The 21,810-nt window shown below is 44.2% G+C and overlaps 1 protein-coding gene across 2 annotated transcripts in view; it reads left to right on the plus strand.

Annotated features, from left to right (window-relative positions):
* The window catches only part of TMC5 (transmembrane channel like 5), a 62,676-nt gene that overhangs the window by 20,097 nt on the left and 20,769 nt on the right, over positions 1-21,810 (plus strand). For both annotated transcript variants that reach the window (XM_061599861.1, XM_061599862.1), the window contains exons 6-14: positions 1,054-1,153; positions 8,612-8,702; positions 11,168-11,416; positions 12,333-12,484; positions 13,329-13,473; positions 16,110-16,259; positions 17,578-17,744; positions 19,553-19,631; positions 20,887-20,984. In XM_061599861.1, the coding sequence (XP_061455845.1) occupies positions 1,054-1,153; positions 8,612-8,702; positions 11,168-11,416; positions 12,333-12,484; positions 13,329-13,473; positions 16,110-16,259; positions 17,578-17,744; positions 19,553-19,631; positions 20,887-20,984 (1,231 nt within the window). The remainder of the gene's footprint in view (positions 1-1,053; positions 1,154-8,611; positions 8,703-11,167; positions 11,417-12,332; positions 12,485-13,328; positions 13,474-16,109; positions 16,260-17,577; positions 17,745-19,552; positions 19,632-20,886; positions 20,985-21,810) is intronic.

The raw sequence follows: 21,810 nt of genomic DNA on the forward strand, positions 1-21,810 counted from the left end.
TACTTCAGCAAAATCTGGACGACCCCATTGGTCAGGGATTGCTGCTGTTGGGATCTTGCATTGTAGATCCTGCTCCAGATCCCTGACCTGCTGGCAGCATAGCTTGGGAGGAATCTGCTGGGCACAGATAGATTCTTCGTATGGATTGCTCCAACCATTATGTTGACACACCTTTTAAAAACTTATTTGTTACAACTGTCAGCCTAGAACTCTGCCTTCTCCCATTAAAATGTATCGTTTATCCTGTGCCACATAACTGGTTGAGAGTGCTGAGAGTTGTTTGGAGACCCTCTTATAGGGGTAGCATTGTAGTATAATTAAGCATTTTTAACAGTGTTATAAGTCGCTTGGAGACCTTTGGGTAACAAGTGACTAACAAAATAAATAACTATCACTCACTTATCTATAACTAACTAAAGGAAGTGCTCAGAAGCTTGTTTCTCTGTCACATTTGGTTTCCTGTACGACATCACATTGTTGCTGTACCTCCTTTCCACCGCTCTTGTTGTAATTTTCCCAGTTTCTTTCTTTTTCCTGGATATGCTAGGAAATGGAGACTGCCATGATTCACACAACTATCTGCATTTTTAAATTTGTATGCTGTGTACACACCATGTTTTTAGAGCACATGACTTTCCCCAAAGAATCCTGGGAATGATCATTTCTTAAGGGAGCCAGGAATTATAGCTCCGTGAGAGCTTCCCAGGATTCTTTGGGGGAAGCCATGTGCTTTAAAGGTATGGTGTGCATATGGGCTTAGGGTGGTGACACATGCCCTTGGGAACTCCCTTCCACTGTACATCAGACAGGTGCTTTTGTCTTTTTGTTACCTGCTGAAGACTTTCCTTTTTCAATAAGCCTTTTAAGTGAAGATCTTTATTCCAGTCTGTATCTGTATTGGATTTTAAATTGTTTTTACATGTGACATTGTTTAATTGTTTGTATGTGTTTGTTTGTATATATGAAACTGTCTTTATAGATGTGTTTATTGTGAAATCAAGAGGTTTATGGGAAGTTATAGATGCAACCAAATAAATATGTATATATTTGCAGAAGAAAAGTTAATCGGTGATCTTGCAGCCATGTCCACCCGAGAAAGAATGAAAGCCATCCAGAAGATTCCAAAACCAATGAAAGAAAAGAGAGAGATCAGGTAATGCCCAAATGCTTGCATTCTGATGGTTGTGGGTTTCTTGGGCAAAATTTCATTGGAAAGCAGACCAGTAATGTATAATGTTTAACGATATATTCTATTAAGTGTGCATACTGTACTTATTTTCTTTTTTTGCATTTTGCAACTAACACTCACTGATGCTCTTTGTTTAACTGCTTATGAGTTGTGGTACAGAAAAAATCAGGAAAAAATGAAAGTGTCTGTAATATTGATTCATGCAAAATAATAATAATAAATAAAATAAATAATAAAATTTTATTTGTGAGTCGCCTATCTGGCCGAATTAACAGCCACTCTAGGCGACGTACATATACAATAAAATCCAGTATAAAACCAATACAACATACTAATTTTTTTTTAAAAAAAAAACTAAACACCTCTTTCAGGTAATTAAAAACTAACATACCCCAGATTTCCCATAGGCCTGCCTGAATAGCCAGGTCCTTAAGGCTCGGCGAAAGCCTATCAAGGAGGGGGCATAGCGAAGATCGAAAGGGAGTTCCAGAGGGTGGGGGCCACAATCGAAAATGACCTCTCTCTGGTTCGCACCAGCCTAGCTGTTTCAGCTGGCGGAATCGAGAGAAGGTCTTGTGTGGCTGATCTTGTTAGGCGGCCTAATTGGTGATGCTGGAGGCGCTCCTTCAGATAAACTGGGCCGACACCATATAGGGCTTTAAAGGTCAGTACCAGCACCTTGAATTGGGCCCGGTAAACAACTGGTAACCAGTGTAGATCTACTAACACTGGTGTGATGTGATCACGGCGATGGCAGTTACTAATTAAACGTGCCGCCACATTTTGTATCAGCTGTAGTTTCCGGATCGTTTTCAAGGGCAGCCCCACGTAGAGTGCATTACAGTAGTCTAAGCAAGAGGAGACAAGGGCATGTACTACTCGTGGGAGCAGATGAACAGGAAGGTAGGGTCGCAGCTTCCGTATCAGATGAAGTTGATACCAAGCTGCCTGACCCACTGCCAAAACCTGAGCCTCCATGGACAGTTGGGAGTCGAGAATGACCCCGAGGCTACGGACCTGGTCTTTCAGGGGCAATTTTACTCCATTAATCACCAGGTCTATATCTCCCAACTTACTCTTGTCTCCCACGAGCAATACCTCGGTCTTGTCAGGGTTAAGCTTCAGCCTATTCCTTCCCATCCATTCACTAACGGATTCCAGGCACTTGGACATGGTGTCCACAGCCAACCTTGGTGAGGACTTAAACGAGAGATAGAGCTGAGTGTCATCCGCATATTGGTGACACTGCAGCCCAAATCTCCTGATGATGGCCCCCAGCGGCTTTACATAGATGTTGAATAGCATGGAGGAGAGGATAGAACCCTGTGGCACTCCACAATTGAGAGGCCAAGGGTCTGAAACCTCATCCCCCAATGCCACCCATTGGTGCCTGTCAGAGAGTTAGGAACGAAGACACTGCAAAACGGTGCCCCCTATTCCTAATCCCTCCAGGTGATCTAAAAGGATACCATGGTCGACAGTATCAAAAGCCGCTGAGAGATCCAGGAAGACGAGGAGGGTTTGTTCTCCCCTATCCAATGCCCTCCTCATATCATCCACCAAGGCGACAAAGGCTGTTTCAGTTCCATGTCCAGTCCTGAAGCCCGATTGGAATGGATCCAAATAATTTGCTTCATCCAAGTGTGTCTGCAACTGTTTGGCCACCACTCGTTCAATCACCTTGCCCAAGAATGGTAAGTTAGAGACTGGGCGGAAGTTGTTTGGGTCTTGAGGATCCAAGGAGGACTTTTTCAAGATGGGATTTATTATTGCCTCCTTGAGGGCTGATGGCATTGCACCCTCTTCCAAGGATGCATTTACCATTGCCTTGATCCTTTCGCTCAGCCTCTCTTTACAGTTCATAATGAGCCATGATGGGCAAGGATCTAGAAGACAAGTGGTTGGCTTCACCGTAGAGAGCACCTTGTCCACTTCCTTAGAGTGAAGAGGCTGAAATCGATCCCAACGGACCGGAATGCAACTGGCCGACTCTAGCTCACTACCTGTATCCACGGCGCACGGAATCATGCTTTTTAGGCACTCGATTTTATCGGCAAAGTGTTTAGCAAATATGTCACAGGAGGCTTTAGAGTATTCCATGGGTTCCTGAGCAACTGGACCGACCAGGCTTCAGACCACTTGGAACAATCTCCTGGGACAACACTCTGTGTACGCAATAGAGGCAGCAAAGAATTCTTTCATCGTTGCCTTTGTTGCCACCTGGTAGGCAGCTATTGCTGCTCTAACCAGTGTCCGATCGTCTTCCGAGCAAGATTTCCGCCACCGGCGCTCTAGTCGTCTCACCTCCTGTCTCAGACCCCACAACCGTGGTGAATACCAGGGTGCTGTCTGAGTTCTATTCGGGGGAGAGGATGTTTTGGAGCCACTCGGTTTATAGCCCTAGTGATCTCTCCATTCCATTCCATCACCAGGGCTTCAACCGGGCATTCTTCAGCAGGCTCCAGGTCTCCCAGCACATTCAGGAATCCTATAGGATCCATCAGGCGTCTGGGGTGGACCATCCTAATAGGTCCTTGTCCCCTGCGGAGGGTGTGTGGCATTGAGAGGTCTATATTCACCAGGTAGTGATCTGACCATGACACAGGGTAAGAGAAAACAGCCCCTATTTTCAGAGCACTTTCCTCCCCTCCTGAGGCAAACACAAGGTCAAGAGCATGACCGGCTACATGGGTGGGCCCTATAGTACTAAGGTGCAGTTCCCATGAAGTCATGGTTTCCATGAAATCTCGAGGGGCTCCAGTGAGGACGGTCTCGGCGTGCACGTTGAAGTCCCCCAAAACCAAAAGATTGGGGGAGAGCATCCGTACACCCGCGACCACCTCAAGCACCTTGGTCAGGGAGTCTGCTGTGCAGTGGGGAGGGCAGTACACAAGCAGAATCCCTAAACTGCCCTTTGGGCCCAACCTCCAGTACATGCAATCGACAAACTTGGTCTCATGGAGAGGGGGTCTGGCGAAAACCAAGGACTCCCGATAGATGACTGCCACTCCCCCTCCCCGCCTACCAACCCTCGGCTGCTGTGCGTATTGGAAACCGGCTGGACACATGGCCCCAAGCGTGGGAGCTGAGGTTTCATCTAGCCAGGTCTCCGTAATACATACCAGGTCTGCGCCCTCATCCAGGATCACATCATGGATGAGCGATGTTTTTTGGGTCACAGACCTGGTGTTACACAACAGCAGACGAAGGTTGGATGGAGTCCTGCTTCCCCCAGTAGTCTTCTGGTTATGGACAGGCCCGGAACATGGGATGGATATTATACATCTATCCCTTGTTCCCCTAAGTTGGCGTGGCCTGCCGTATACACCTTTCCAGGATCTGCCGCCCAGTCTCTTAATATCATGGCTTCCCACCCTCCTTATGGTATCCTCTTCCGGTCTGCACATGACCACCCTCCTTGTTTGTCACTCAGGTAGGCTCCCCACCCCAGGGCGTCCCAGTGCATCGATGTCGGGGAACTTGTGGTAGACCACGAGGTAGATGAGAAAGTTAATGGGGTTCTCCCTTGTTCATATTGTCGGGTGGGCTCACATTTCGCATCCCATTCCTGCGCAGTGTCTGTCTCGCCACCTTGGTAATCTAGGCAGTGGCTGTGGATCTTTGTCAGCTGTGCTGACAGTTGCTCAAGTCTGCATAATATTTCAATGCGATCTTCTAGGGCAAGAGCTCCAAATGATTGTAGGAGTTCCTGCTCTTCCTCCACATATGAGATATTGGATCCACCAACCGATTGAGGAATAGTTTGCGGTATCAAGACCATATTCTCTTTTTGGGGTGCTGATTTTTCCTTCTTAGAACTTTCTTCCGGGGCCTCCAGGTCGATGAGCCATCCATATTTGTTGTCTTGATGGAAATTTGGGCAAGGCTGGGGGTTAGGAAGTAGAGGCTCTGGAGCTGCCTTATTTTCAAAGAACCTCCTAGGAACAATGTTCAATTTAGCCAATTTATCCTTTTGGGACAATATTTGGGTCACTACTTAGGGTGAATGAAATGTAGCCACCGCTCTTGCTGTAATACCATTATAATAAAGGTACTCTACTGAGCCTATCTCCTTGATCTTTAATCTCACTGAGAAGATGTCCTTTAATATCTCCACTAGATGTTGTTTCCTAGTTGATTGCTCCACAATCCCCTTGGGTTTGGGGTAATTAACAAAGGCTAGTTTACAATGATTCAGGACTAGATTCCAGCTTAGATTTATTTTGCTGGCCTCTGGCTTCTGTATAGCATTTTCCTTCCATAAAACCTCCTGCCATGGATCTTGCTTAACAGCTTGTAAATCCGTCACCCTTAGTGGGGGAGCAGGTATTGGTATTAAAATGGGATCCACAGGGTAATGATCTAAATGTGGTTCCCGTTGCATGTGTGTATCATCCTTTCTCAAAGCACAGGGGAGCAATGGCTCATTTTTCTCCCTGTTCACTGATGGATCCTTATCTAGCAGATTAAATAATTTTTGGAAATTCATTTTATTCCCCCGTGTTGGCTTCTGGTTTTTAAGATTTTTGTTCTTCTTTTTGATGACGATTGGCCGCTTCCTTGTTTGGCTGCGCTTAGGTGGCAAAGTGGCCGGCTTGATTTCTGTAGTTGAAGATGGAGTAAGTTGATTCAATGTCTGAGGAGTGGCCGCCGGGGGGGCTGGAACAGCAGGCTTCTGCTGAAGTTTCCAAGAATTGTTAGTAGACGGTTGCTTTCGGTCAGAAAGTTTTTTATATGCTCCAACTCCATTGCCATCATAGGCAGCCAGCCTATCATTTCAACCAGGCCTCGTTGAAGAGATGCCGTTACTGATATGGGAGATCTCATTGAGATATTGGGCGATCCAGTTGTGGCCTCAGTCTTCTTGGCCAAGGAGTCCAGTGGTAATAACATCACTGGGGGAGAGCATGGGTCCAGGAGCATATCCTGACTTGGAGCCCCGGTTGGGGCATCCTCCAACCGTGCTTTAATAGCAGACTGCTGTACTTCTGGTGAAGCTGGTTTACAAAAATCAGCAGGAATTTGCATTGTCTCATTTACTTCTTGCTCAATGGCCTGCGCTATCTCAGCAGCCAAGCTTAAAGCTGGGGTTTCGTCCAAAAACCATTGTATATTGTCCTTGGCAGAAAAGGACCAGTCAGTGGGAGTACAGCAGGTCTGCATGGGGGCCACTTTTGCCTGCTTTAATGAGCTATTAGGGGAAAAGTGTGCGATTTGTAATTGGCCCCCATCAAGCTTTGAATACTCCTCCGGTTTTAGATTAAGGGGGGAGATTTGAGCTGGTCTTCCTTTCCTTTTAGCTATTCTTCCCAAGCTAGGAAGGCTCTCAAGGGTTAAGGGCTCTCTCTGTTCTTTTCTAGCCTTTCTTGTAAGGACCATTATAGATTTTGTGCTTTAAATTGGTCTCTGTAGTAAAAGAAGCAGACTTGTAGCTACTGTTGTACTGTTGTTGTTAGTAATTAGCCGCTGCTGTCTCGCTACTGAGGCCTTATCAGTGAACACTCCCTGAGGGATTAGTGTGTCCACACACTAAGAAAGGGAGTCTACTTGCTCACCAATTGGCACAATTAAAAGGAAAAGAAAAAAAGATAAAAACAGAGCTAATTCAGATGAATTACAGCCGTAAAAACAGCTCTTAGAACAGTTCTTAATGTTTGATCAGAAGAGAGCGAGGAGTGAACGAACCTGCATCTGACGCCATCTTGATTCCCACACAAGGATTGTTCATGCCTTGAGGAAATACAGTTGTGTATCTACAAATATAAAGTGGAGCATAAGTGGAAGTCAGCTGTGGGCACTCATGGGAGGCAGGTGATCTTTTACCCCACTCAACCTCAGAACGTCAGGTAGAGGCATTTCAGCCTTCAGATCTCTCAGAGCTGTGTTTAGTAAGGGGCAGGGGAGCTTTTTCATCTCAAGGGAATTATACATTATATGTATAAATCCAGTGTAGGGATAGGATCCATTGGCCAGTGCCTGTTCGAAGCTTTCTGTCAACCTAACAGGCCGGTATCGATTCGAGTTCATTCGATGTCTGCTTTTGTTGTTATATGCCTTGAGGCTGATTACGACTTATGGCGACCCTATGAATCAGTGACCACCTGATTCATGAACCACCCTGTTCATATCTTGTAAGTTCAGGTCTGTGGCTTCCTTTATGGAATCAATCCATCTCTTGTTTGGCCTTCCTCTTTTTCTACTCCCTTCTGTTTTTCCCCAGCATTATTGTCTTTTCTAGTGAATCATGTCTTATTATGTGTCCAATGTATGATAATCTCAGTTTCATCATTTTAGCTTCTAGTGATACTTCTGGTTTAATTTGTTCTAACACCCAAGTATTTGTCACTTTTGTGGTCCATGGTATGCACAAAGCTCTCCTCCAACACCACATTTCAAATGATTTTTCTCTTGTCCGCTTTTTTCACTGCTGCAAAAAATCCTGTCCGTAATGATAGATAATAAATTAGTTAATTGAACTGAGTGGAATTCTAGCACATCCCTAATCCAGTGTTATTCCTACTTGGAGTAGACCTATTGAAATTTAATGGACATTACTAACTTAGGCTCATTAATTTCAGTGGGTCTATTCTGAGTAAAACCTAGTTAGAGACAACCTTGTATAATGTAATTAATTTTAAATACTTGTTTATGTACTTGTTGACTGCTCTTTTTCAGCTGATCTTGTTTGCTTTTTTTACTTGTGGTGTTAGGTGTTGGGGTTTTTTAACCTTGCAAACTGCCCTTCATCAATGTTTGATGAAGGGTGATATAAACATGTTTTTTAAAAATGAATGTGTAACTAGGTCTCTATCTTTACTGGGCCTGCCTGTTTCTTTTTGCTCCACCTCCATTACTGAGGTCTTCTGATGGGGCACGGATGTGGGGCCCCCATGCCCCTGAGTTTTGGTTGGCCATTACCAGCAACCAAGTCTTTAGTGTGGCAGGCCCTGCCCTATGGAACTCCTTGTCAATAGAAGTCCAGCAGGAGTCACCCCTGCTTTCTTTAAGACATCTTTTTAAAACTGTATATTCAGCCAGGCCATTGGGATGTGATTTTTTAACCCACCAGTTTGTTTTGATATGTACTTGTTGTGTTTATTGATGTTGTAGTATTACGTTGTACATTGCCATGTTATATATTTTATGAGAGTGCAATTTATAAGTATTTAAATAAAATATGATGTATGCTTAGCAAAATAGACACATTTGCTAGCAATATAATATGTGGTTCTGCCCCATTTGAGGGAGGATGGGATGGGAGGCTAGGATTTGATGTAAATTCTCAGTCTTCTAGTAATTCAATGGCTACCCTGACTGTGCCAATTTTTTAATTTTTTTTAAGATATGCATTATCCTTGTTTAGAAAAAGCCAAAACCGTTAAAGTAATCCCTACATAATTTTTATCATCTGCAACTCTACAGGAATAAAGTTCTTACGAAGAGAACAAAAAAGTCCTCCAGCCATCATGCTCAGATTAACTGTTGCGCCCAGTGCTTCTACAACATCGCCTTGGTAAGTCCAGCATGCCATCCTGGAGATAAAACATAGGAACCCAGGACGTTTCCTTCTACGGAGTCAGGCCACTGGTCCATCTAGCGCAGTATTGTCTACACTGACTGGCAGTGGCTCTCCAGGATTTCAGGCAGGGCTCTCTCTCAAAATTACCTGGAGATGCCGGGGATTGAACCTGGGACCTTCCACGTCGGGTTTCTCCAACATCCCTAGACAGTGAGGCAACTGCCTCAAGCAGCTAATTAAGTGCCACGAAAGGGCAGCAAATTATTAGCTATGTAATGATTATTATTGCATTTTTACTGCCAGGGAGGGGAGAGAATTGCTTGGGGGATTATCTGCCTCAGGTGACAAAATAACTTAACTTGCCTTGGGTACCTTAACTTGGAAAGAGGGGCATCACTTGCTGCTCTGCATAGGGGAGAAAAAATGTATTGGGCTGAGCCTGGTCCGGCTTAAACATTTGCTATATAAAAAAAGGGACCAGATAAAGGTGTCTAGACTCCACTGTTCTTTGAATTATCAGTAGTACCTCTAGCAATAAAGGACAAGTGGGACCTGCAAAAAAATGTTGCAGCATGGAATGTTCATGTTCAGTGTTGCAGCCACTCCATTCCATTCTCCCCCTCTTGCTATTTTAGTTCTCTGCCCCCGACTGTCAGTCAGCATTCTATGCCTGCTGAGCATGCTCAGTCCTCATTCTGCTTTTGCGGTGCAGGTCCCTCCCTTTAGGGTTTTTTCCTCTTACATATTTTCCCCCTATTTCTGTAAACCTTCAAGTTCCTCCAGCCCTGTTGATTCTTTCCTCTTGTGTGTGGAATCTTTTTGACTACATGCGGAGAACTGAGTTTGCTATTAATATAAATTTCTGGCAATATATAAATATCCTTTTTAATAACACATGAACTGAAGTTGCACGTTACACAGATGATGTCATGTTAACGTTGATTGCCCCCTTGACAGCTTCTTAAGGAGCTAGTTTAGTGCTGTCTCTGATTTATAAAACAATATTGATGCTGCCATCGCTTCCTCAGTGGCATATCCAGGAATGTTTAACACAGATGAGATATGCCTCAAGAGTCAAACTACATGTTGCATGTCAATTTCTGCTTATTTATTTATTTAATTTATTATTTAATTTGTATCCCGTCCTTCCTCCCAGCAGGAGCCCAGGGCGGCACACAAAGCGCTAAAAACACTTTAAAACATCATAAAAACAGATCTTTTAAAACATTAAAACAAAACAGCGTTAAAAACATTTTTTAAAAAAGATTTATTTTGCTGCTCATCAATAAATATTCTATTGGTAGCTTACAAATGATACTAAAAATACACTATAGAGTAAGCTATTTCATGACCGGAATGCTCCATGTTTGGATTTTCTTTCTGAAAAAGTACTCATGGGAAGCAGGTGCCTGGGATTTAACTCGTTGCAGCGGTGCCGTGGCCCCAAGCCAAACCACGCACACAATTAATCTGCTGTGGAGGAAAGAAAATTTATAGGCACAACAAATTATGTCCATGGTTGTATCCAATGTTGATCAGAGAGACAGAGGAGGTGGGAGGTCTGTATGGGCAGTCTGTGAGGTGGAGGTAGAAATGTGCTTGGTCAAAGAGAGGGAAAAAGGTGTGTATGTTTGTGTGTGAGAGAGAGACAGATGCATGTGTGTCTGTATGTGTGCAGAGAGTGAGTATGGTGTGGCCACCTCATATGTTTTTTCTGGTCCTGGGGAGTGCTCCCTGTTGTCATCAGCAATGTAGTGGCAAATTCAGAAGTGCAGGGTCCCTTCATGCTGGTCACAGCCATGCCCCCCTCCTTTTTGCTGCAAGGTTGAGAATGCCTTCTCCCACAACAACAGACATCCCCATGAACCAATAAAAATTAAAGAGGAGAGTGTCAGCTACTGAGAAGAGTCTCCTCAGTGGCTGACTCGCCTTTCACTCTGACTGGCTCCAATCAGCAGGAAAGAACAAGGACGCATGTTAGAAGACTCCTCTCAGTGGCTAACACACAACCCTTTCATGCTGATTGGCTTGTTGGATGCTGGAGACATAGGGCTCCTGCTGGGCCCCTGCTCCCAAAAAAGTAAGGGGTTTAAGACCCCCTGACCCCCTGGACAACTACACCTCTAGTTGTTGTTAGACAGCAACAGCATCTCTGTGTGTGGAATCAATATTGTGTGATCTCCACAGTCAGGACCAGCAGGACGTAGCTGGCTTCTCACGCCAAGCACGAGGTTTCCTGGCAGAGGGGGCACAACAATGATTACACTCACTGTAATTTTGTGTTACGCCTTCCCCCTATCCTGGCAGCCATGTTGTGACTGGTGCTCACAGTGCTTTTTCAAAATGTGTCCATTGGTCCAAAAAGGTTGGCAAAAAGCAGCAAACAGACAAAAATGGAATTGGGTGAGACATTAACCAAAGGCTTAATAGTAGTTTTTCTCTCCCTCTTCCTCTTCTAGTTTTTCCGACGGTTTAAAAATGGATTCTGGGACTGCTTTCAGCTCCTCAAGCTCTGGCAAAGGACTCTAAAAGACATTGGTGGCAAGTTTGGGACCAGCGTCCGTTCCTATTTTGTGTTTCTGACATGGCTCCTGGCGTTCAACATTTTCTCATTCCTTGTGAACTTCAGTTTTATTGCAGTCCCTCAGCTCATAGCAGGCAAACCAAATAACCTTTCGTTTACTGGTCTGGAGATTTTCACTGGAGCTGTAAGTATGTGTTGTTTTTTAAAAGCTGGGTCTGATCTGAGTTTGTTTGTTTTCATTAAGGACTCATCTGCACAATACATTTAGAGCACTATTATATCACTTTAAACAGTCATGGCTTCCCCCCAAAATCCTGGGAACTGCAGTTTGTGAACAGGGCCGGCACCAGACTGCAGTGGGCCCTTGGGCACCAGGCTCCACATTTCTGCAACAATGTGCATTTCAAAAAAAATCTTCATGAATTTTTTTCAGCATTTTAGTGCTAATTTCTCCTAATAATTACATTTTTGCATGTGGTTTTGACTAAGGCATGCATGCTTGCAAGAAATTTCCCCTAATATACTTTTGTATGTAATTTTTAAGAATATATTTACTTTTATGCACACTTTCTCCTAATATATTCAATTTTTTAAACATTTGTTGAAGAACTGCATTGCAAAACTCAGATAAGTATGAATTTCAAAGGACGGCTGTGTTTCAATTCTCATATTATTTTGGTTCTCATTATTTCAGAACATGCAAATTCGACAGATTCGGCTTTACATATGAACTGAATTGAATTTCTTCCCCATCTCTAGAGGGAGGTTGGAAACAATATTTGGAGGGTCACCAAATCACAATTCCTGATTTATGTTCTCACTTAGTAATATAACCAACTAAGTATGTCATAGAGTTGTATTCAATTAAGTTCTACTCAGAGTAGACCCATTGAAATGAGTGGCGCAATGTTAGTCATGCCCATTAATTCCAGTGAGTCTGCTCTGAGTAGGACTAGCATCAAATGCAACCCATCATTCTTCTTGTTCCGAAACAGAACAAACCCCTCTCTGTGTGGCATTTCTGAGTTCATACTAGGAACCTTTTGTTAGCTAACTGCTTGAACCCTGAGTGATATTTACATCACTCTCTGTTGTTCCAGGGTTATTTTAAAGACACTGTGCTCTATTATGGGTTTTACTCCAATGCTACAGTCACGAAAAATGAGAGCATCTCTCCGTATTACATGCAGCTGGCCTATATTTTCACCATAGGAATTTACTTCATTATTTGCTTCTTAAGCATACTTTACAGGTACAGTAATTTTTACAATCCTCTTTTATTTAAATGTGATTTAAAAAAAAAAATAGATGTGGGAGAAGGGGAAAGATTGGTCTTTATTTTTTATTAAATAATACTCTAATTTTGTTTGCAAGTTTGTACAATGCAAGGGTGGGGGGAAAGCAGTGGGCTTCCCGCTGTTGAACTCCCAACTCCCATCAGCCCGAATCAGCAAGATCAATAATCGGGGAAGGTGGTAGCCCAGCAACATCTGGAGGGCCAAAGATTCCCCACCCTTGACATAAAGGAGCCACACTCAAGAGAATGAGTTTGCTCTTAGTATATAACAGGACTGAAGAGCCTTTGGCCCTCCAGATGTTGCTGGACTACAAGTCCCGTCGTCCCTGATTATTGGCCATGCTGGCTGGTGCTGATGGGAGTCATAGTTCAGCAACATCTGGAGAGCTAAAGGTTCCCCACACCTGTTTTATGTACCCAAAACAACACTATTCATACACAAGAGGGAGGTATTCAGCAGCCTTAACAGAGCCCCGAGGTTTGTTGAAGTAAAAACTTATTTAGAGAAAAACAGTGAGGGGACACGAAACTGTCCAGTGATGTCTGCACAGGCCCTGTGACCGCAGTATGATGAGTGTCTGTTGGGAGGGAGGGGAAAGAAAATTGAGGGGCGATGGAATGGAGTGTCTTGGGAAAGGGCATGACTAGCTGGCTGTGTATCGGAAGTCTCTCACACTGCAACATTATCTTGCAGGTCCTGCTTGATGTGGATTACTGCTTCTACTCTAACACTATTATTCTTTCTGTTTTTTTACTCCTTCCGTACAACTGCTGCTGCATGTTTCACTTGTCACTGTAGCATGGCGAAGTCCTTCCGCAACAACTTTGTTAATCCTCAGCTGTACTCCGGCAACGCTGCCAAACTCCTCTGTGTCTGGGACTTCAGTGTAACCAATGAGAAAGCTGTGAAGCTGAAGCAGAAAAATCTCAGCACTGAGATAAAGGTATGCAATGAAATGTGCTGCCGCAAAGGTTTGGTGATGGTCACCAACTTAGATGACTTGGAAAGGGGATTAGATAGATTCATGGAAGATTAGGTTAGGGCGGCCATATACAATACCCAGCACTGGAGGCACCACGCTTCTGAATATGAGTTGTTTGCTGGGAATCACAATTGGGGAGAGCTCTGTTGGCCTCATATCCTGCTTCTGCGTATCCCATAAGCATCTGGGTTGGCCAAACTGAGAAAGAATGCTACAGTAGATAGGCCACTGGCCTGATTCAGCAGGGCTCTCTTAAACATGGATTCCTGCGTTGAGCAGAGGTTGCACTTCATGGCCTTATAGGCCCCTTCCAACTCTACTATTCTATGGTGATTTTACTGACAGTTGCCAAACCTTCCTTGTTATCAGTCAATATTACCTGCCTATATAAACCTCAAAGATCCTCCATGGCGCAGAGTGGTAAGCGGCGGTAATGCAGCCGAAAGCTCTGCTCATGGCCGGAGTTCGATTCCAACGGAAGAAGGAAGTTGAATCTCCGGTAAAAGGGGTCGAGGTCCACTCAGCCTTCCATCCATCCGTGGTCGGTAAAATGAGTACCCGGCATATGCTGGGGGGTAAAGAAAGGCCGGGGAAGGATCTGGCAATCCCACCCCATATATACGGTCTGCCTAGTAAACGTCGCAAGACGTCACCCTAAGAGTCGGAAACGACTCGCACTACAAGTGCGGGGACACCTTTACCTTTTATATAAACCTCTGCAACCCACTCATACCTGCACACCTTCCAGCCCTCTCTATCCAAGTCAATTCCCTATCCCCCTCCAACTGTAAAATATCAGACCCTTCCAAAATAAACCAGTCATCCCTCATTCACCCAGCCAATCACGCACAGCACACACCCACATTCCATACTCTCATTCCCAACTCTCAACACTTACCATATTGAACCTTTTAATCCTCACTTACCATAAACATTGAAAGAAGACCACAACAATTATTTCCACGGCAACATGGAGCATCACAATAGTTCCTTTCAAAATATTGATATTTCCTTTCAAACCATCATTAATATCTTGTTTTCTTCAACAAGGGGAAAAATCAGTAAAAACATCAGCTAGCAGACAAAGAACAAACTCAAATCGATACTGGTCTCTTAGGTCGACTGAAAGCTTTCGAACCAGCACCGGCCAATGGATCCCATCCCTAGTTGAGTGGATGAAAATGTTCTTGGGAGGTAGAAGGAGGAGGACAGGCCTCAAATGTTTCCCCTCAAGTGGCTAACTGGTAAAAGAGAAGTGCTAGGAAACAGCTGTACACCAGGCCAGATGTTTCCTCAGAAGAAGAGGAGGGCAGAATGCATGAGTAATGCCAGCCTACCTCAAATTGTGGCCCTCCAGATGTGGTGTAACTTTATATAACTTTAAACTTTATGTAACTTTATGTAACTTTAAAGTTGATAATGAGGACATGAACTTGTCAAGGATTATCAATACCTTGGCACAGTCATTAACCAAAATGGAGACCATAGTCAAGAAATCAGAAGAAGGCTAGGACTGGTGAGGGCAGCTAGGAGAGAACTAGAAAAGGTCCTCAACTGCAGAGATGTATCACTGAACACTAAAGTCAGGATCATTCAGACCATGGTATTCCCGATCTCTGTGGATGGATGTGAAAGCTGGACAGTGAAAAAAGCGGATAAGAGAAAAATCAACTCATTCGAAATGTAGTGTTGGAGAAGAGCTTTGCGGATATCATGGACTGCAAAAAAGACCAATGATTGGGTGTTAGCACAAATTAAACCAGAACTATCACTAGAAGCTAAAATGATAAAATTGAAGTTATCATACTTTGGACACATAATGAGAAGACATGATTCATTAGAAAAGATAATAATGCTTGGGGGGGGGGGAAAGGAAGTAGAAAAAGAGGAAGGCCAAACAAGAGATGGATTGATTCCATAAAGGAAGCCACAGACCTGAACTTACAAGATCTGAACAGGGTGGTTCATGACAGATGGTCTTGGAGGTCACTGATTCATAGGGTCACCTTAAGTCGTAATCGACTTGAAGGCACATAACAACAAGATGTGGTGCTGGACTCCAACTCCCATCAGCCCTAGCCGACAAGGCAGAAGGTCAGGGACGATGGGAGTTGTACCCTAACAACATTGGGAGTGCTCTAGGCTATGGTGGGCAAGCTTCATAGTAATTAATCAGTAGTGCTCACATTAATGTTTAAACCACTAAGCAACTTAGGCCCTAAATATCCGGAATACCGTTTCTTCCCCACAAACCCTCTGGGGAGTTAAGATTGGAAGAGAGACCCTCTTGGTAGTTTCATCGCCCTCAAAAGCTGCAGAAGTGGGGTGGCCCAGGAGAGCGCATTCTTTGTGGCAGCCCCTAAGCTGTAGAATTCCCTCCCACCCAGGTGTGCCCAGCACCTTCAGTGTAGAGCACTTCTTGTATGCTTTACTCTGGCCTTTTGACACCTGAGAGAGAGGAAGAGATTTTAGGAGCCACACTAGTCTTCAGATTGTGAATTGTTTTTACTGATTCAAATTTTGTATTTTCATGGTGTTGTAACACACCTGGAGACCTTATGATGAAGAAATATAATAATGAATTGTTTTGACTTCAGGAGACCTTGTCTGAAGGGAATACTGAAGCTCTGAAGCTTTCTCTGGGTCAGAAAATTGCCCAGATCTCTGTTCATCTGGCAGCCTGGATTGTCTCAGTGGTGGTAGCAGTCGCATCGTGTGCTGGCATTTACTTCTTTTCCCACACTGATGTAAGGTTATTGATTGGTTAAATATTTTTCCTCTTCTCACATCTTCATGTAAAAATAGTATCTATCCAGAGGTATAGCAAAATGAGTGTGTGTGCTCACTGTCTGCACAGCTGGTGTCCATTGGGACTGGTAGGGTGGAAGGCAGGAGCCCCCAAATAGGTGGAGACAGAGCCAATGACAGGCAGAGCCATCTAATTCTGTTTTTGCCCTAGCTAATGTGCACATTTTTGCAAGCAATTTTTCCTGCTATAATAGATTTTTGTATGTTATATTCACTAATATATTCATTTTTATGCAGACTTTCTCCTAATATAGGCATTTTTGTGAACTTTGGTTGGAGAACTGCATTGCAAACTTTGGATAAGTGCAAATTATTTATTTATTTGTTTGTTTGTTTGTTTGTTTGTTTATTTATTTATTACATTTGTATACTGCCCCATAGCTGAAGCTCTCTGGGTGGTTTACAACAATTAAAAACATTAAAAACAAATATTCAAATTTAAAAACACTTAAAAAAAAACAGCTTGGAGGAGATTCTTGCCTGGCCAGCTCTGCACCTTGAACACAAGCCCATCTGTCCATTCAAGAACATGAAGGACAGTCTAGCAGCAAAAGTGGGTCACTCTCTTCCCTCCATCCTCAAAGGCAGCACTCTTCCTTGTCCATTTCAACCAGAGGCTGGTGGTGAGGCTCCCCTTCAGAGCCTTCCTCTGCAGCCATCTCCTGTGGGGCAGCTGCCTGAAGCAGGGCTGCTTTGTATGAGGCTGAAGAGGGGCCAATTCCACAGAGAGAGAGGGAGGCTGTGCAACACCAGGCAGACAAACCGGCTTCCACTGCTGCCATCAGCAAGGAAGGAAGCCAGAGGACCAGTGCTGTGTCATAGATGTGGGTAGTGTCAAAACAGCACTCGTTAGTTATCACGGTGCGGGCATCAGCTGGAAGGGCAGAACTGTTGCAACCGGTAAAGAGATGACGGCCACCGTTGACAACAGTGAGGGAGATGGCAAGTGCCAGCCCCACGCAGCAGGCTCCTGAGATCAGGACATTTGCCAGGGCAATAACAACCAGGATCCAAGGCAGGTAACGGTGGGAGAAGCTCCGGGACACCAGGATTGCCAGGATTTCAAACCATGTCTGGGTTTCAGTTCCCATTTTGTTTTGGAAAGTGCACGTTTGATAGATTTGGTTCTAAATGCAAATTGAATAAAATTTCTCCTCCATCCCCAGCAGCATGTTTGTCAGTTTGGTATGAATAAAGGGGGGGGGGAGGGAAATGCTCAAGAGCAGAAAATGATGATTTGGAATTTTGTCTCTAAAGTTATTTCTCAATAAAGATTTAACTGAGCTGGAAAGCGAAGCAACCACCCTGGTACTGCCAATTGTGGTGAGCCTTCTCAATCATGGCGTACCTTTCATCTACTCTTTCTTTGGCTTTGTTGAAAAATTCACTCACCTCCGGTACCAGATCTACACTGCTATTATCAGGTATGCCACCTTCTCTCTCCCCAGCCCCATTTAGTCCCAGGACAAGAGTTTATTTATTTAATTTATTCATTACATTTATATCCCGCCCTTCCACCTGGAAGATGCCAAGGGTGGCAAACAAAAACACTTAAAGCACTCTAAAATATCTTAAAAACTAAAACATTTTAAAACAAAATATCTTTACAAACATATGAAGACAAAACATCTTAAAAACATGTTTTTTTTAAAAAAATCTTTAAAAGCATCTTAAGAAGCAATTCCATCACAGACACAGCCTGAGATAAGGTCTCTACTTAAAAGGCTTTTTGAAAGAGGAAGGTCTTGAGTTGCATACATGCCATACATTTAAAGCATGTGACTTTTCCCCAAAGAATCCTGGGAATTGTAATTTGTTAAGGGTGCTGGGAATTGTAGCTCTGTAAGGGGTAAACTACAGTTCCCAGAATATTTGGCAGAAAAGTGCTTCAAATTAGGGTGTGTATGCAGCCAGGGTCTGAAGATTTATGATGCAGCACCTTCACTGAAGTTAAGCTAGGAGTCTGTGTGGTCAGTGTCTGGATGCGTGACCACCTGGGGACCACATGTACGCTGCCTTCCATAGGAACCTAAGAAGAGCCCTGCTGGATCAGGCCAAAGAACCATCTTGTTCAGCATCCTGTTCTCTCAGTGGCCAACCAGATGCCTATGGGAAGCCTGCAACCAGGACCTGAGTGCAAGAGCGCTCTCCCCCCTTGTGATTCCAGCAACTGGCATTCAGAGGCATATTGCCTCCCACAGTGGAGGTTGAACATAGCCATTGTGGCTAGTGGCCACTGACAGCCTTATTCCCCCATGAATTTGTCTAATCCTCTTTTAAAGCTATCTAATATGGTGGCCATTGCTGCCTCTTGTGGGTGTGAATTCCATAGTTCAGGTAGGCAAGCTGCAGCTGGTATAAAATGTGGAGGTGCAACTGCTCACTGGGGCAGGACATCACCAGCATGTTGCCCTGCTGCTGAAAGAATTGTACTAGCTGACCATTAGCTACCAGGATAAGTCCAAGGTGTTGGTTTTGTTGTATAAAGCCATGTACAGCTTGGGACCAGGATACCTGAAAGATCATCTTGCCCCTTATATACCCATTCTGCAGGTGAGGGTCTCCTGCAGATATCATCTCATCAGCAGGTGCATTTCACACAACATAGGAATCGGACCTCTAGTGTTGTGGCACCTACCCCTTGGAATTCCCTCCCCTTAAATATTAGACAGGCACTGTCACCATTGTCTTTTTGGCACCTACTGGAGACCTTCCTCTTTCAACAAGCCTTTTAAGTAGAGACCTTATCCCAGTCTGCATCTGTGCTGGAACTGCTTTTAAGATGTTTTTAAAGATTTTTTTTTAAAAATATAGGTTTTAAAAGATGTTTTTAATATGTTTTATAGATGTTTTTAGTTTTTTGTTGTTTGCTTGCCACCCTGGGCTCCTTCTGGGAGGAAGGATGGGAAATAAACAAGAAGTTCTTTCTGTAGTCTGTCCTGAATCTTCCAACATTCTGCATGAAAGGAATGTTAAAGTTGAAAGTCCCAGGTTCAACCCTTGGCATCTCCAGACAGGGCTGGAAATGATGCCCTGTCTCAGACCCATTGCTAGCCAGTGTAGGCAACTCTGAGCTGGATGGACGAATAATACTTCCTACGTACAATAATTAAAATACAACAAATAAGACAGATAAAAAGATTTCTAAAAGACATCTGATACGCCCCATGAATACTTTTCTTGTATGATGATCCTCTACTGAATCCTGATGGCAGTCACTACCTCTTTGTAGGAATGTTATTCTGAAAATATCGATCATTGGAATCCTCTGCTATTACTGGCTTAACAAAGTGCCTGCATCAAAGGCAGAGGTAAGATTGCTGCTCCAAGTCTTTGCTTCCCTCCAACAGCAGCTGAGATAGTAAAAAATCTTTGTTTTGGATTTTCCCACTTCAGGCTGGAGGTGGAAGCTTGCAAGATTGAATGCGCCTCCGTGCAAAAGGTTCCCTGAACAAAGGAAACGCAGCATGTCGGGAGAAAGGTTCTTTTCTAGCCTTCTCCCTGATGTGCTGTTTTGTGTGAATGGGGTATTTTTGTTTCTCGTGGGGGTAGCGTTCCCTTCTGGTGATGGGCACGGCCAGAGGAAAAAGTGGGCGGAGCAATAGATGTTAGTTTTACCTTTGTACAGCAGATGTGTGTGTGCATCTGCAGTATACACACACAGCATATGCACACCTGCACCCTCCTGCATCTATCCTCCATCCAGACTACCAAGAGGCATTATCAGAGTTCAAGCACACATTCCAGACAAGCCAAAACTCTTGGATGATGGCAAAGCAAGGTCAGTTAAGGGTGTGGCCGGGGGAGATTTCCAAGACCCGGATAGAGGAGTCTGGAGGGCCACAATTGGACCCAGCTCTGAGATGCCACACCCTTGTCTTCTACTGACCCTGCAGTTAGTCCCTGATTACTCAGATCTGCCATGAAGTCAGGGCTGACGTTGATGGGCACAGAGGGAGAGAGCAAATGCATGAGCAGCAGGGCCTTGGAGAGGAGCAGGATCCACAGGAGCAGATCACTGAAGGCACCTTGCCCTATTCCTTTCTGAAGCAGGGTTGGGGAGCCTGTGGCCCTCCAGGTGTTGTTGGATGACATCTCCCATCATCCCTGACCATTGGCTGGGGCCAATGGAATCTAGGTCCCAGGCTATGGTCTGAAGGCACATCAGGCCAGCTCCCTGCTGAAGCTAAGCAGGGTCAGGCCTGGTCAGTACCTGGATGGGAGACAGCCTGGGAACCATATGCAAGCTGCCTTGGGTTTCTGTCATGACAAGAAAGGGGGGGTATAATTGAAATAAATAAATAAATAACAAGAGCTGAAGGGCCAGAGATTCTTCATCCCTGGTCTAAACCCTGAAACCAGCATTGCATACCATCCCCTCGGAGGACTGGTGTGGCCTCCGCTAACGCCATGCGATCTGAGCCAGATCAGAGCCTCCTGCCTTGAGTGTTTTGTTTTCCTAGGGTCCCACCCTACATTCATGCTGTGGGGTTGCATGGAAGATGACAGGGAGAATGAGTTTTTGAATTGTCTAATGGTTTGTTTCTCTCGCGCACTTTCTACTAGTGCTGGGAAACTCTGGTTGGCCAAGATATATACAGGCTGCTTGTAGCTGACTTCATCTGCTGCTTACTGGGATCTTTCTTTGGAGAATTCCTGCAGAGGTACTTGTGCGGATTCTGTTATCAGATTGCTGTATCTGATTCAAGTGGTGCTTTCATGCTTTCATTTTCAGCGTTGCCAAAGGAAACTGACAATTCCGACATACCTGCTTAACCTCTGAGCTCTTGCACACATTATTTTTTTAACTGCTGGGAAGGCAGTGTGCAGAATTATATCTGCATTGGTGGGACTTGCAACAAAATGTTGCAGTGTGGAGTGCTCTTGTTTAGCATGCCAGCCAGCCATGCACTTGCAACTTTGTGTGTGTGTGTGTTTCTACGAACATTGGTGTACCCCCAAGACTATTGATACCTCCTTATCTGCATAGATAGATCCACCAAGAAAGCAAGTTCACTATTAATATATAGGATTGGTCATGGTTGATGGGGTCTATTAAGCCAAAGTGTTCTGTCCAGGTGTGTTATGAAAAACTAACATATCCTAGATCCCTAAATTAAAAGATAGATTTCAGCCCACAGCTTCATTGTGTATTTAGTGTGCTGCTTGCCACAAAGAATCTCCCCTTCCTGCCCCATCTTGACAATAAAAATAGGTCCAGTCTGGCCCACGCAGAAACAGATTCCCAATCCCTCATTATCATGCCAGCTAGGGATGGAAAGATCTGTGAATTTAAGTTCTCTCAGTTGCTCATTTTTCCAATCTTAAATTCAGTTCTCCACATTTCTGCAGCAACCTGTGATTTGTTTAAAAAAAATCCTCATGAAAATTCTTCAGCAGTTTAGTGCGGATTTATCCTAGGAAGCACATTTTTGTAGGAAGTTTTGACAAATGTACACAGTTTTGCAAGCCATTTCTCATCATATAATG

Source organism: Rhineura floridana, chromosome 17 (assembly GCF_030035675.1).
Source record: "Rhineura floridana isolate rRhiFlo1 chromosome 17, rRhiFlo1.hap2, whole genome shotgun sequence".
Taxonomy (NCBI): Eukaryota; Metazoa; Chordata; class Lepidosauria; order Squamata; family Rhineuridae; genus Rhineura; species Rhineura floridana.